Source organism: Musa acuminata, chromosome BXJ2-5 (assembly GCF_036884655.1).
Source record: "Musa acuminata AAA Group cultivar baxijiao chromosome BXJ2-5, Cavendish_Baxijiao_AAA, whole genome shotgun sequence".
Taxonomy (NCBI): Eukaryota; Viridiplantae; Streptophyta; class Magnoliopsida; order Zingiberales; family Musaceae; genus Musa; species Musa acuminata.
Genome location: NC_088342.1, coordinates 9,217,332 through 9,232,531, shown reverse-complemented (window position 1 = coordinate 9,232,531; position 15,200 = coordinate 9,217,332). Strand labels below are relative to the sequence as shown.

General features: G+C 42.7%; 3 protein-coding genes and 1 pseudogene across 3 annotated transcripts; 3 read left to right on the top strand and 1 right to left on the bottom strand.

Moving 5' to 3' along the window:
* The first annotated feature begins 340 nt into the window (after positions 1-340).
* On the top strand, positions 341-4,678 carry LOC135612394 (delta(24)-sterol reductase-like). Its single transcript, XM_065108657.1, has 3 exons — positions 341-479; positions 2,467-3,714; positions 4,010-4,678. Exons 2-3 carry the CDS (start codon positions 2,476-2,478, stop codon positions 4,451-4,453), a joined length of 1,683 nt encoding a protein of 560 aa, XP_064964729.1. The 5' UTR covers positions 341-479; positions 2,467-2,475; the 3' UTR covers positions 4,454-4,678.
* A 718-nt stretch (positions 4,679-5,396) lies between these two features.
* On the top strand, positions 5,397-9,373 carry LOC135612392 (NADH dehydrogenase [ubiquinone] 1 beta subcomplex subunit 8, mitochondrial-like). Its single transcript, XM_065108654.1, has 4 exons — positions 5,397-5,611; positions 5,703-5,789; positions 5,896-5,991; positions 9,180-9,373. Exons 1-4 carry the CDS (start codon positions 5,474-5,476, stop codon positions 9,234-9,236), a joined length of 378 nt encoding a protein of 125 aa, XP_064964726.1. The 5' UTR covers positions 5,397-5,473; the 3' UTR covers positions 9,237-9,373.
* A 332-nt stretch (positions 9,374-9,705) lies between these two features.
* Positions 9,706-12,935, top strand: LOC135612393 (14 kDa proline-rich protein DC2.15-like; annotated as a pseudogene).
* Positions 12,208-14,026, bottom strand: LOC135612391 (UDP-glycosyltransferase 86A2-like). Its single transcript, XM_065108653.1, has 2 exons — positions 13,402-14,026; positions 12,208-13,330 (listed from the first exon to the last, which is right to left on the bottom strand). Exons 1-2 carry the CDS (start codon positions 13,928-13,930, stop codon positions 12,393-12,395), a joined length of 1,467 nt encoding a protein of 488 aa, XP_064964725.1. The 5' UTR covers positions 13,931-14,026; the 3' UTR covers positions 12,208-12,392.
* Between the last annotated feature and the right edge of the window lie 1,174 nt (positions 14,027-15,200).

The following is a 15,200-nucleotide window of genomic DNA, read 5'->3' as shown; positions in this document are numbered from 1 at the left end:
ATATTGATCAGACTAATTATAGATTTCCCTTATAATTAGTTATATTTAGTATATCAGTTTATATACTTTTAAAACTATATTAAAATATTTATATTTATAAAAATAAAATATTTAATTTTATTTATCCTTACATCGTCGATTTTACCGATAGAAATATTGTAAGATTTATTATTGGGTATATTTTATCTTACTTCGGTTTACCATTAGATATTTTACTCGTTACAACTGAGATTAAATATTTATAAAAAAATAAAAAAATTAATATAATTTTTAAATAATATAAAAATCGAAAGACATATCATTGAGGATATCATCCGCTATTTGAAATTTGATCGTTAAAAAGCCTGCAGAGCGCAACGTATGAGCTTCTTTTCTCGTTATATTAACCTCATCTCCAAAAGCGTCGGCCGGCCCCATCCCTACTTCCACAGAGGCCTCGGCGGCCGTACCTCGCTCCCTTCTCGTCCGTCGTCCATCAGGTCCCCCTGCTCCTCCTCTTGAAGAAACCTTGCGAAAAAGCTTGCCTTTTTGTTTGCTTCTTTGTGTGTGTGTGGATCTTTCTGTTACTACTTTCCTGTGGCGTAATTGTCGCTGGCAAGAGTAGAATCTTGGTTTCGTGCTTCGTAGTGTCTCACGCTATGATCAAAATTTCAATTTTGTTTCATCTGTCAAAGTTTATCGATTTACTTAATTAGTTTCTTCTTCCGTGCAAAAGAAAAAAGTTCTGCCCTTTTCTGTTTTTCTTTTTTGTTTGAGTAACTGAATCCGGCATCATTTATTTCTTTGAACGTCCTTGATTTGGCAAGCATTTCTTTTTCCATAGATACTTGTTGTTTACCCCCTTCTGTGCATAGTTCAGTAAATATAGTTGCTAGTCTACCAATTCATGCTAATGTTGTAGTAGTTTGTTTATTTTTTCCTCCAAAAAAAGGTGAAAATTTGGGTAGCTCATCATCATTATTATTATTTTGCAAAGGGGAAGTGATGATTGTGAGATTCGAGTAAGTACTTTGCGATAAACTGTCAAGGTCTTACCAACTAAGTAAGGTAGCTGACGGAGGGATTTAAGTGGTTTTGTCAAGATCTTAGTTTCCCTTGCGAGATCAGTGGTCATCCCTCAGATCTATAGATCAAAAACACTGTTTTTTAACTTCTAGTACAACGTTCAATTGCTAGAGACATCAAGTGTGGCAGCTATTCAAGTGGTTTTGTTTTTTTCCTCTTTATTTTCTAGGTGGCACTTGTTGGAAATCTTTGTCCGCTGCGTGATGTTGCTGGGTCTTGTTCACTTTGATCCAGTTCATGTCTTTTAACCTGTGAGTAGGAAAAAGTCCATCTAGATGTGGTTGTTAAAGACTTGTGTTACTTTTGATCGACCACAACACTTGCAAAAACTCTAGCACACACTAGCAAAATGTGATGATGATTAGATGTTCTCTTATTTTGTATGTTTCCCCAGGGTCTTCTATGTTCATTCTGATATGAACCTTCACCGTTCATGAACAATTGGTTCTTGCTCCCTTTTTTTCTTTTGGAGCAATTTGTAGATTAAACGGGCAGGCATCTAAGAACCTCTTGCATGGTCAGTGGCAAGCTTATCACTCGTAGTTACCATTATGCCCATCTATCAATGAGAAAGCAGAACGTTTGATGCCAGCTTTTTAAGTGGATATTTTCCAAGTAATCACTGTGGGTTTTATTTCCTTTGGTTGAATGAGATTGCTTATTTGAGTTATCCAGTACACCTGGTGGCTTCTTCGAACCGATGCATGATTTCACATTGTTGTGCTCATATTTCCTGATCTATATTCTCAACAGTCACACCCTACAAAGATATGGATTAGGTTAATGAGTCTTCTTTACCGTATACATGTATCATCCTTTTACTTGTGTGTATATCAATTACAATTGTGGAAAGTTCGGTTAATGTTTACTGGTGTATGAAAAGTTGGGTGGTCTGGTGTTTTTAACTCCAACCATTATGGGCCGTAGAAAGGGTCTGAAGTTTGCAGGTTTAGTCTCCTTAAATTCCGAAGCTTCTACATTATTTTGAGTTATGATACATGAAGCAGTAAAGGACTTTCCATGACCCACTATCTAAAACTTATTAATGTATAGATAATCAAATAGTTTTCTTGCTCATGATACAGTTTTGGGATTTTTATTGAAAGGGCACTTTCAGACTCTTGTGTTATGTTGGTTGTTAGGACTTTCCTTGCTTTGAGTTTACTAGACAATGTTTATCCTAAAGGAAATATCAAGAAGACAAACTTTGTGATAAGGAGAAGAGCCAAGTTGGACTTTTCAGCTGCATGACAGTCCCTTTCTTTCCTTTCACTGGTTATTCTGAATGCAATTTTTTTAGTTTACTTTATGAATTCTTGCTTGTCTGTAATTTGCAGTTCAATCTCAAATGTGACAGAATATCAAACGGTTTGCTCACCATTTTGTCTTGTCAAAATTCAGGTTCGAAGCATGTCTGATCTACAAGCACCTTTGCGACCCAAAAGGAAGAAAGTTTTGGTGGACTATCTGGTCCAGTTCCGATGGATTGTTGTCATTTTTGTTGTGCTTCCAGTTTCTTGCTTTATCTACTTCAAATTATTTCTAGGTGATGTGAAATCTGCTATGAAATCAGAAAAGCGTCGCCAGAAGGAACACGAGGAGAATGTTAAGAAAGTTGTGAATCGCCTCAAGCAGAGAGATCCCAAGAAAGATGGTCTTGTGTGCACGGCCAGGAAACCGTATATTGCTGTTGGCATGCGCAATGTTGATTATAAACGTGTACGACATTTTGAAGTTGATCTCTCGGCATTTAGAAACATTATTGAGGTTGATAAAGAGCGAATGGTTGCTAAGGTGGAGCCTCTTGTTAATATGGGTCAGATAACTAGATATACAGTTCCTATGAACCTTGCACTTGCGGTAGTTGCCGAACTTGATGATCTCACTGTAGGTGGACTTATTAATGGTTATGGAATCGAGGGGAGCTCACACATTTATGGGCTCTTTTCTGACACAGTTGTTGCCATGGAAGTTGTTCTTGCTGATGGCCGAGTTGTGAGGTGTACAAAGGACAACGAGTACTCTGACCTTTTCTATGGGATTCCTTGGTCTCAAGGAACTCTTGGTCTCCTAGTTTCTGCAGAGATAAAACTAATTCCCATTAAGGAATATATGAGGCTTACCTATAGCCCGCACAGGGGAACCCTGAAGGAACTTGCACAGGCTTACGCTGATTCTTTTGCACCCAGAGATGGGGATCCATCAAAAGTTCCAGATTTTGTCGAGGGAATGATCTACACTCCAACCGAGGCTGTGCACATGACTGGTAGGTATGCCTCCAAGGAAGAAGCAAAGAAGAAGGGGAATGTCATCAACAATGTAGGGTGGTGGTTTAAACCTTGGTTTTATCAGCATGCACAGACGGCACTCAAGAGGGGCGAGTTTGTGGAGTACATTCCCACCCGAGAGTATTACCATAGGCACACAAGATGCTTGTATTGGGAAGGCAAGTTGATTCTGCCATTCGGAGATCAATGGTGGTTCAGATGGCTTTTGGGCTGGATGATGCCACCAAAGGTTTCTTTGCTTAAGGCCACACAGGGTGAATCAATCAGAAACTATTATCATGAGATGCATGTGATCCAGGATCTCTTGGTTCCTCTCTACAAAGTTGGGGAGGCTCTCGAGTATTGTCATCATGAAATGGAGGTACCTATTGGTGACTCAGCAACCATTGATATGATTTTGCTTAGTCTCAGAACTAATGCCAATGATTGATAAATAGTATAAATTTTTAGTCTTGCTAATAGATTGAACCCAAACACATATTAAATGTTACTCCTAGATCAGGTGTTCAAGGAATTCCACATCATGCTATTCAATCTTTAATCCTAAGAAACTGGTTTATGTATAGAAAACAAAAAAATTCAAGCTTCTTTTTGTTGATGCATGCTACATAGTACATACAGACAACTTAAATTGGCTTTCTTTTGATGTTATGCAGGTTTATCCAATATGGCTATGTCCCCATCGATTGTTTAAGCTTCCCGTGAAAACGATGGTGTACCCAGAGCCAGGCTTCGAGCATCATCACCGCCAGGGGGACACGAGCTATGCCCAAATGTTCACAGACATCGGTGTGTACTATGCCCCGGGTCCTGTGTTTAGGGGTGAGGAGTTCAATGGTGCCGAAGCAGTCCGCAATCTTGAAGAGTGGCTGATCCAGAACCATAGTTTCCAGCCCCAGTATGCTGTATCTGAGCTCACCGAGAAGAACTTTTGGCGGATGTTCGATGGGTCACACTATGAGCACTGCCGTCAGAAGTATGGCGCAGTCGGTACTTTTATGAGTGTGTACTACAAGTCCAAGAAAGGAAAGAAGACAGAGAAGGAGGTGCAGGATGCCGAGTCCGAGATCCTTGAACCGGCATATGCTGAAGAAGCTTAGCCTGACTCTAACTTGGAGGTGTTAAGAGTTACTACGACCCGATGTGTCTCTCTGAACTTTCCATGTGTGTGTGACCACTGAAGTGCTTGGTTGTTTGCTGCTCTACTGTTTCTTCGAGTTGAACTTGTGGTGAACTCTTAGGTTATGGCCATGTTCGTCTGTACTGTCTTCAGAGTCTCTCTTCTTCCAATGATTTTGCTTGCTGTTTATAATGTGCTTTCTACATGACTTTGCGTGGTTGAGAGGTCACCTGTGATGAAGACATGGTGATAAAATCTAATTGCTTTTCTACTCTATTCTCACTAACCAGTTTCTCTTGTTTCTTAATTCACTTGATTAGAGAAATCATACCAAAAGTTTTAGAGAAATTATTATTTTTTAATTTGAAGTAGATTTTTCTTGAGGAAAAGAACATTTCAAATATTAAAAATAATTTTTCTAAATATAAAGATAAGACTGGATATATTAATTTTTTTCATTAAGATATCGATTTTTCGACTCATATCTCAGATTGTGAAAATAAAAAAAATAAGGTAGACAAAGATGTTATTATTATTTATAAATGAGTAAGCATATCGATTAATTGAACTCTATCCAAATTCACATTCGATTTGATTATCTATTTTTTCTACTTCAATTTGTCTTGAATTATCGTAAAAGTATTACTTTAAGGAAGTCGAATAAATTTGGATATGAAAAAAATAATACACTATTATGTGTACTCCCCTTCCATTAAATACCGGCGATGTCGCACTTGCTGTGCCAAGGGACCCGCTAAAATAACTAGACCCGTTAAGCTGGCAAATGTCCGGTACCCGACCCGAAATTACAGATCCGGATCCACGTCGAGAAAACTCCGTGGTCTTTTATCGGTTCGTGTTACGTGCGCAACGGATCCGGTAAAGCCCTACCTGCGGCACCCGAGTATGAATACCGTCGCGAGACACCCATGGTTTGCAAGCCTCTGCGATCGAAACGAAATCCCAGTCGTTAGCAAGGAGAGAAGCTCGCGAGGGAGAAATGGCCGGGAGACTGAGCGGCGTCGCGTCTCGCATCATGGGCGGCAACGGCGTGGCGGCCCGATCCGCCGCCTCCGCCCTCCGGTCGCGCTCCGGCATGGGCTTCCCCCTCGGCAAGCACATCGTCCCCGACAAGCCTGTAAAATTTCGCCCCCGATTCTTTTTGTTTCCCTTTCTCTTCTCTCTTTTCTCTCTTGTTCCCCATCAAATTCTCAATCTTGGCTTGATAGCTGCCGGCTGACCACGATCTGCTTTGGGACAACGGTACCCCTTTCCCGGAACCCTGTATAGATCGGATCGCCCCCACCGTAGGAAAGGTGCGCTCATCCTCCTAACAATTAGGGTTTTTGTTTCTTGTTGTTGTTTTGATTATTTATTTATTGCGAAATGGATATGTATGTCATTCTGTGACACTTTAATTAGTACGAAGCGTTGGCATGGCTGTGCGGAGGGCTCAGCTTCTTCGCATCGCTCGGTTTGCTTGCTGTCTGGAACGACAAAGCGTCCAAGATACCCTATGTGAGTCCTTTGGCTTTCCTTGGATTCCAGTGTGCATCTACATCCAGTTTCGAGTATTGATTATTTACATCAATTAGATTTTCTCGAGCATCGGAGTCAAATTTTAACCCTATCGATGCCATTATACTAGTCTTATTGATGTTCATTGGGAAACTTGGGGATCCCTTTGTGTCTTCCGGAGTTTCAGGACGACGCCTACTTATATTAGGAAGACTCGGAACTAAAAGCAAACATTATTATTGTGTGGAACCTTATAAAAGCATCAGAAGACTACTAGTATCTGTTGAATTGAAAGAATATACAATTGTTGCTACCCTCATGCATCTCAAGATTCCATGAGCAGCATAGCGTTCCTGTCCACAGTTATCCTTCTCCGTGTCATATAATCTTGAAGAAGGTTTGGAGAACTAAGATGTCCAAAGGGATAAAAAATAAATAAAGAACCACGTATCTAGAACTTTTCATGTACAAATGTATTTGAGTTTTTACAGTAATGTGAAAGTACATCTTGAAGTTTGGTTGGTTTGATTTGGTTCCGGACATGCATCTGTGGCGTACAACTTGAATCTTCAGACAGGAAAAAAAGTACCATACAGACCATGCCACATAGAAACAACATTAGGGCTAAACTGGGGTTTTGTTGTTGTCCTTGTAATTCCTTTTCGTGTATCAGTCTTATCAAGGAGTTGGAGTGTTTTTTGTACGAGACAGCTGCTTGGGTGGTGCTTTACTACATAGGTGGAATCTGTACCCTTAAATGCCTAGATTATAGATGGCTGATGAGTTGATCATTATATTTTCTGTAGTTGGTTTATAGAGTAGTTTATAGATGATTATATTTTCATTATATCATGTCTTGCTCTAGACTGCTTATTGAATGTAGGGCTGCAATCTGGGAAAGGTGGGACAGGTTAGATGTAAACAGAGGACTATCCTGACAACTCTAACCATGGTTGAATCCGTGAGTTGACCTTATTGTTGTCCAAGTTCCATTGACCTAAGTTCAGATCAGGCTGTTCTGTGAGTTGCAGCAAAAGATGATCAAATGCTTTTGAGGCCATAGAAGAAAAAGAACATTTGGGGATTGGAGTTCTTCGACATCGAAAGCTAAAGTATGGTCATGTTCTTCCCAATATAGCTGGGTTAGATTGGAAAAGGCTGGTTGAGTTGCTTAGGCTTTAACCTGAGTATGACCAAAGATCTAGTCAGGTTAATATTTTCCTGGTTTAGGGCCCGCCCAAGTTTTGTACCCAAGCTTGCTTATAATTGGGTTGAAAACCTTATGCGTATATTCACTTAAGTTTCATATGTTCTTGTCCCCTTAATACATATTGTACACGTATGTACTGATAATGCATACACTTAAATAAATTGCAAATATGGTCTCCACAAGTGATAGTGGATAGAAACATCCTTTCCTTTTTTACTTAGTGCCACCATTATTACAGTATTATTGTTAATGTAATGGTATATGGTGTGTCCTGATATAAGTGACTCAACTCCTTGTTTACAGAGCTGGACAGTATCGGAGCTATATAGTGTTACAATCAATTATTAGTAATGGTAATTCCATCTTGCTTGTGATAGTGACATGGCTGAATAGGAGTGAGAAAGGACAGTCCAGTGTACTAGGCTACCGTCAGCGAGGGTTTGGGATCAGTTAATGTGTGTGACTTACCCTGGTCACCAACGCACAAAGGTCCAACCATACCATGGTACTAAGGATTGCCTTGACTTAAGTAACTCATCAAGCCCTGGTCACCAACGCACAAAGGTCCAACCATACCATGGTACCAAGGATTGCCTTGACTTAAATAACTCACTCGATGAATTGATCATGCATGTATGATGAGGGTTCGATTATTTTAGTGACTAGCAACTCTCTTCATTCCCTTTGAAGATAACAAGAAGAGGCTCTGACATTTGTATCACTGGTTATTAATGAATTAATATTACAATAACCAAACAAGTACACCAGAAGAACCATATGTCTGTGTACCCAAATCTCCCAAATGATGCAATTGATAATGTCGTTTTTCATTAAGATTGGATCAGCAGTGCTCAATAGGAGCAGTAGACAATTCCAAGTACATCTTTTACGGCATAGTCAAAGCTAACTTTCATTTCCTATACAGGATCTGTAGCATGGATAACTTGCAAATTGGGCACCATGTTGTGTGACTGCAACTTTAGCAGGTGTCAAAATTAATGATTTTATGCCCAGACGATATATATGTTATTTTTCATTGATAATCAGATTTTCTTGGAGCAAGGTTCTGGGTGGGGTTGTGCAGGAGTTGATGAAACCAAGAAAATCAACCAAACTGTCATGCTATGCTTGTGTTTGGTTTTCTTGTATTGACAGCTTTGATTGCAATATTGAAATTATGAGTTGGATAGTTTATAGTTTGTTTGAGTTTGAGGTTTCTAGTTTGTTTGAACCAAACTGAATTTATGATTAGGGTGTTATAAATCTCATATAGAAGTATCTTGGGTACCACATAATCATATATTTAATAATAACATTATTAAAAGATATATTTTATCCTCACAAGTGTTCATATGTATTCTAGTAAACAGTAATCATTTGTAAAACAAGAAACCAAACTGAGCAGACTAATTTCCTGTTGGTTTTGGTTCAGCCTTTTCCTTAGTTCCGCTTGGTTTAGTTTAAAATTCTGAAAACTAAACACCTTTAATTTGGTTTGGAAATACTTTTGGGTACATTGCACTGGATTCAAATGTATTAAGTGAAGATTTGTATTTTGTCCTGGCTATCCTTTTAGGAAATTATTACATCTTAAAAGCATCTGGTGTTACAGCATTGTTCCTCATAAGCACTTTGTTTATGTTTCATTTTTTTTCTTGACATTTTAGTTTATTGCACTGGATTCTAATGTATTAAGTGAAGATTTGTATTTTGTCCTGACTAACCTTTTAGAAGATTATTACGTCTGATAAGCATCTGGTGTTACAGCCTTGTTCCTCATAAGCACATTGTTTATATTTCATTTTCTTTCTTGACATTTTAGTTTAGTGCAAATCGTGCATTTATGACTTGAGGTCGACATTCATTTGGCTACAAGAGTAAGCTGATTTGTAAATGAGGAGCTTATTAACAATAGCCAAAGTGGATTCTTTATTTAACTTGTGGCGTCTTCCTAATGTTATTTTGCTGCTATTCATAGGCACCCAAAGTTTATCCATATGACAATCTGCGGGTGGAGCTTGGTGGGGAACCATAAGACATTGTTCGAGGTCTTGTGACAACCTCAAGAGCAACGGGGCAATCTGCTGATGCTTCTTTACATCGGTTCCTTGACTTTATTTGGTGATCCTGCAACTGGAATAATATATACGCATTCTGAATGCTTCTTTTTTATGCTCTCTTCTCGACATGGATGCATATGCGCTCTATTTTCTTAATTATGTTGAAGAACAGTAGTTACCTTTTTCTTTGTGGCCGTAGAATTTGTCTTATGGGAATCGGCACCATGATTGCACTTGCAGTGGAATTGCTCTTTTGGAAACACTGCTTTTTATGCTATATGTCCTTTCCCGTTGATGAACTCTCTTTAGCATCCAGTGGGGGAGAGTTGGGATTGTGTTTGATCCATAAAATGTTGTATTAGTTAGTTATACACTGACAATAAAAAGTATTTGAGACCAATTTTCCTTTAGAAAAATCAAGGATGCTGTTTTTAAGTGTTGAGATGGTCAGCTGAGCAGGTGATTTCGACTCTGGAGAAGGCAGGCAAATATGGCCGCTGCGCGCTGGAGATGGATTTGACCAGGAAACCTGTTCGGTACGCCGGTCATCCCATTCACAATTGAATATTACAACAAATATGATCACGACCATGATGGTAACGATAACAACAGTGATTGATAGACCAGTGTGGCTAAGAAAGAATTTTCTAACTATTTACAAGAGCATTGTCCATTCCATCCACAGCTTCTTCAACTGCGCACGTACTACGAAGCCATTTCACCACATGGTCTCATCTCCAGGGTTGACAATTCATCAAACACCCCACAAGCAGTGCAGTCAACCATATCGGCATTGACGTACTTAATTGTCACCACGCATGACGATGCAGGGCATTGCCTGAGGAAGGACAACTTGGTTTCGTGCTTGAGAAGCTGCGGTGGTCTCACATGGCTCACATAACCCATCTTAATAACTGGAGTTTCGTTCTTGGCAGGGAATTGCTTCGTCTGAACAACAGTTATTTTCTTCTGCTCTTCACACCCAGTGGGCTCCTTGTTCTTCAATAATTCTGGATCTCCATGGTAAGTTTACAGGAGACACAGTAGCCTTTATTTCATAGCAACAGTACATAAGAGACCACAATCAAAAGATGAGAACAAGTTATAGCGATGAGATTGCCAGGAAATAAACAGATGAGAACAAGTTATCGCGATGCGTGCTGCATCACGCAGAGCAGGAAGGAAACAAGCCGCATGTGATTCCAGCTAAAGCTCTTTGCCCACCGGATTCATCCCGTGGAGTAGGTACGACACAAGCCGACATGTGATGCCAGCTAAAACTCTTTGCCCACCGGACTCATCGTTCACGTGGCTTCCCTCGTCATCTTTCTCTGCAACAACTGTGCGACGAACCCCACATGCAGCTCCCAGGTACCGAGGGCTATGTAGAGACTAGAGGGGATGGGGCAGGAGTCCTACAGGTAAGTTTGTGTTACTGTCTAACTTTTGATGGCTCATTCATTATTATTGACCACCCTTCCGGTACTGGATTCTCCGTTCAGGACTCGGCGAACACACCCCTTTGGCTCGGTGGTGGCCCGTGCGAGGCAGAAAGCCGTCTGATGGCTGAGGTGTTGGCATTGTGGGAAGGACTCGAGGCTGCTGAACTCCTCCAATGAACACATTTACGGATCAAGACAGACGCTTTGTCCTTTTTTTTTGCGATATTTTCCACCTTTTTGACAGACTTACAGCGGTGGAAGTCGCTCACCTCTGTAGATCTGCTAATGTGATGAGCCACTCTCTAGCTGGTTTAGGTAGAGCTCGCAACCCTGTTTAGAGGAAGTTTCCGACATGATCCCTCCGATGGTAAAATTATTAGTGGAGTGAGAATAATAAAAGTTTTTTTTTGGTCACATCCCTCTTTTCGGGTTTTAGGGGACTACTTTTGTACCTGAGCGATCGATAATGGGAGGCTCATTTATGTCGATGGTTGATTGGTACACTTCTCTGTGGTGCATTGTCAGCGAAAGATGACTACAACGACATCGTTTGTTATGGCTGGTGCCTATGCGGGTTAAGCGCACAACAGTTACATACACTAGGTAATCGAAAAAGGAGGAGATGGGCTTCGTCATCGGGGGTTACTGCTCGTCGTGGTCAGACGACCGAAAAAAGAGGAAGATGGACTTCGTTGCCTGCGATTAATGCTCTCTATAACCAGGGATTGGAAGGGAGGTGCATGAGTTGTTGGGTGAGTGAATAGGTTAATAATTATGTCATTATTCTCCCTATCAAAAAGCACTTCTGCGGTACTCCCGTAAGGTGTTCGACGAGTTGCCGCCGTCAGCAAAAGCAGGAGGAGAAGGAAGAAGCTAGCCATGGCATCCAAAGCCTAAGCATCACTTGGCCTCTTGCTTGCCCACAACCTCCTCTTCTTCTCCCTCACCAGTGCCTGCGGCACCTGCCCCACCCCGAAGCCTTCCTACGGCAAGTGCCCCATCAACACCCTCAAACTGGTCGCCTGCGCCAACGTGCTCAACGGCCTCATCACCGTCGGCGTCGGCAAGTTCCAGCCGTGCGAGTGCTGCACTCTCATCGACGGCCTCGTCGACCTCGAGGCGGCGGTGTGCCTCTGCACCACACTCAAGGCCAAGGTCCTCGGCATCAACCTCAACGTCCTCGTCGACCTCAGCCTGCTCCTCAACTACTGTGGCAAGATAGTCCCCAAGGAGTTCCAGTGCCCTTGAACCACTCGGTCATCGTCTCCGCCACCCATGTATCCTTTGTGATCTTCTTGAGGTTCTGAAAAAGCTACTGCGTTTGAAGTGTCTTCTCCGTTCTACTGCGGAATTCGGGTTGCTTTCGATGCCGCAAGATATGAGAGTGAGTAAAGCGGTCATATTTCTCAAACTGTAAAATTAAGATTCACTTATAAAAAATTGATAAGTATATTATTATCAATTTCAATCAAAATATTTTGATCAAACGAAATTACTGAATTAATTTAGATTAAAGGTTGTGACACAAAGGATGCCACTTATTTATCATAATCTTAAAATTATGACCATAAAGTTACATTGAGTTGCAATTTTTTGTGAGCTGAATAATAATACATCACATTTACTGGAGAAAATAGCTGTAAGGGGTACATATTCTAAATTACGCTCTAAAAACTTGGCTATGTATGCCTAACTCCTCTTCGTCTCTGTGACAGCTGATGCCTTCTTTTGTGAGAGAAGTCCGAGTAGATCGGCGGTGAAGTGATCCAAGTTCTTTTGCGACGAACCATGCGGAGCCACCGCACCCTGCACGGCCTTCTTCACCTCTTTCATCTTCCTCCTCAGTTCTGCACCGCCTTCCCCTCCCATCAGGTCGTCGATTCTGCTCGACACTTTGCCTCTGCTAACCTCACCGATTTCCCCGAGATCCATCCCTATTCCCAGATTCTCAACCACCAGCTTCCGGTTGGGCGGCTGGTCCGAGAACAGCGGGAAGCACAGCATCGGCACGCCGCACCACATGCTCTCCGCCACCGAGTTCCACCCGCAGTGCGTCAAGAAGGCGCCGACCGCAGGGTGCTGCAGAACCTCTCGCTGGCGGCACCACGGCACCACCATCCCCCGCTCGCGGCTCGCCTCCAAGAACCCTTGAGGAAGTGGGTTGGCGGCGCCGGAGCTCGAGCTCCCCGGTCGAAGCACCCATACGAAGTTGGCCTTACTGTTCAAGACCCCGTAGGCGATCTCCTCAAAATCTTTCTTGCTGACAGAGGCGATGCTTCCGAACGAGACGTAGAGCACGGAGCTCGGCGGCATGGAGTCGAGCCACGACGAACAATCCGACTCGGGCCAGAGGGAGGTCATGACGGTGCCCCCGGTGAAGCCGTCGGGAAAGACCGGCCCGACGGCGTAGAACGGCTGCTCCTGCTGCAGCACGGCGATGGTCTCCTCTTCGAGCTCCTGCACGGTGTTGGCCAGCACGAAGTCGCACCTCTTGACCTCCTCGAATGACCTGGCGATCATCTGCTGTAAGGGCGTGGTGGTGTCCGTCTCCCGAAGGTACGACGCGAGGTCGGTCGTCTCGATCGCCGGAATGCCCGGTATGTAGGTGATGGTATCCTTGCGATTCTCTAAACGCACACCACGAACAACGTAACGGTCAATAACGAGACAAACAAACGCCATGGCGATCGTTCCTTACCGGGAGAAGCGAAGTGGCCGTTGGCGATGAGGAGGTCCATGTGGTAGTAGAGGGTGAAGACGAGCGCCGGCTTGGTCCAGAAGGAGACGCACGGCAGGCCATGGTTCTTGGCCAGGGTGGACGCCCACGAGAAGAAGGTGTCGGTGAGGATGAAGTCGACGGGGGCCTCAGAGAGGAGGAGCTTCCGGATCAGCTCGTCGACGTGGGAGGGGAGGAGGTGGAGGAGGGCGGAGTAGAACTGCTCGGGGTGCGAATGGCGGTCGAAGGACACCGGCAGGCCGTCGCTGACGAGCTCGTAGCGGATGTCGAGGCCCCTGGAGCGTGCGCCGGCGAAGACGTCGCGGTGGTCCGCGGAGGAGGCACCGGAGGCGGTGCGCTGGTGTTGGAAGGCCTCTGTGCAGGCGAACGTGACGACGAAGCCCCTGGCGGCCAGGTTGATGGCGAGGTCGACGGCCGGGGCGAAGTGACCTTGGTAGGGAGCGGTCACGAAGAGGGCGTGGGGCCCGGTGGCGCTGCCGGAGCTAGTCATTTTCGTTATCTTTTGCAATGGGGAGACAGACAAAGCGGGGGATGAGCACAGAGGAAAGAAGAGACGATGAGGCAACTCCTCCTCATTCGACGCAAATTTGTAAGACCAGCTATTCCCGTCCACGTGGAAGAAGTCCTCCACAATAGATGGTTCGAGAGGTCGCCATTCAAACACGGCGGTAGTCATAATCCGAATCGAGTTCGATCGAATATATACTTAAACAAGAATCAAATTATAGCAATATTAATGGGAGAATCGTTTCCTTGTTTAAAGGAAAAACAATTATATATATATATATATATATATATATATATATATATATATATATATAAAAGGAGGAGAAATGCTTCACGATTCAAACGAAAAGAAGTCAAAGTCAAAACGAGCGACCATGTTCTTTCCATTCTCCTGATGATGTTCTCACGCACGGTCCAACAATCACAGCGATTGACTTTTGGATCACAAGCCATAGATGGCGGGCGAAGATCGCCACACAAGGAAAGGGTGTCAGTGTTGGAAATGGACGTTTGAAATTCATCGGATTTTGCTACGTAAGATTTCCGAAAAATCTTGTTGAGGGAAATCCTTTCTCCTAATTTGTATAAATAGAAGAGGGAATAATGTCATTTTTATCTTTTATTATTTTTATCATGGTATCAAAGTAATGAGAAAAGTGAAAAGCGAAGCTTCGCTCGTCTTCGGCCAGCGCGACCAACGACGCTGCAGCCACATTCCTAAGAGGCTCCACGGCCAATCATCGTGGTAGCCTTTGCTGTCTTCGCTGATCTGCCAACGGTCGGTGGACTTAAGGAGAACGAAGGGCGGACTTAAGGAGAACGAAGGGAACGCTTGTGCCCTCATAGCAACAGCAATCGCAACAGTAGCAGCGATCTGCTCTTGCCTTACTCACGAAGTCTTTCGCTTGTAAACCATTCTTTACATTGATCCAAGATTGGTATGAGCACCATCTTAAGAGGGAACATGTTAATATATCAAAGTATTTTCATTTCTTCAATAAAACTTCTTAAATAATTGTTCCTATCTCCTACTATTTTTATCGGTTCTTAGGAACTTTGATTGCATCCAGTTTTCTGAATTTTCCAATTATATTTTGCTCCAATAGAATACACATTTCGGAATTTTGTTTATCGAGCTGGTAAATTCTAGATGAAGATATTGTTTTATATTTTATATTTTGTGCTTTTCATTTAATGTCATAAACAGCATCTATAATGTGTTAAATCACCTAATAGTTTTTTTTAACTATAAC

Coding starts and splice junctions, on each gene's coding strand:
- LOC135612394 (XM_065108657.1), top strand. CDS start 2,476: ATGTCTGATCTACAAGCACCTTTGCGACCCAAAAGGAAGAAAGTTTTG. Junction 3,715..4,009: donor ATTGTCATCATGAAATGGAG/GTACCTATTGGT, acceptor GATGTTATGCAG/GTTTATCCAATATGGCTATG.
- LOC135612392 (XM_065108654.1), top strand. CDS start 5,474: ATGGCCGGGAGACTGAGCGGCGTCGCGTCTCGCATCATGGGCGGCAAC. Junction 5,612..5,702: donor ACATCGTCCCCGACAAGCCT/GTAAAATTTCGC, acceptor TTGGCTTGATAG/CTGCCGGCTGACCACGATCT. Junction 5,992..9,179: donor AAGCGTCCAAGATACCCTAT/GTGAGTCCTTTG, acceptor TGCTATTCATAG/GCACCCAAAGTTTATCCATA.
- LOC135612391 (XM_065108653.1), bottom strand. CDS start 13,930: ATGACTAGCTCCGGCAGCGCCACCGGGCCCCACGCCCTCTTCGTGACC. Junction 13,331..13,401: donor CGGCCACTTCGCTTCTCCCG/GTAAGGAACGAT, acceptor GTGTGCGTTTAG/AGAATCGCAAGGATACCATC.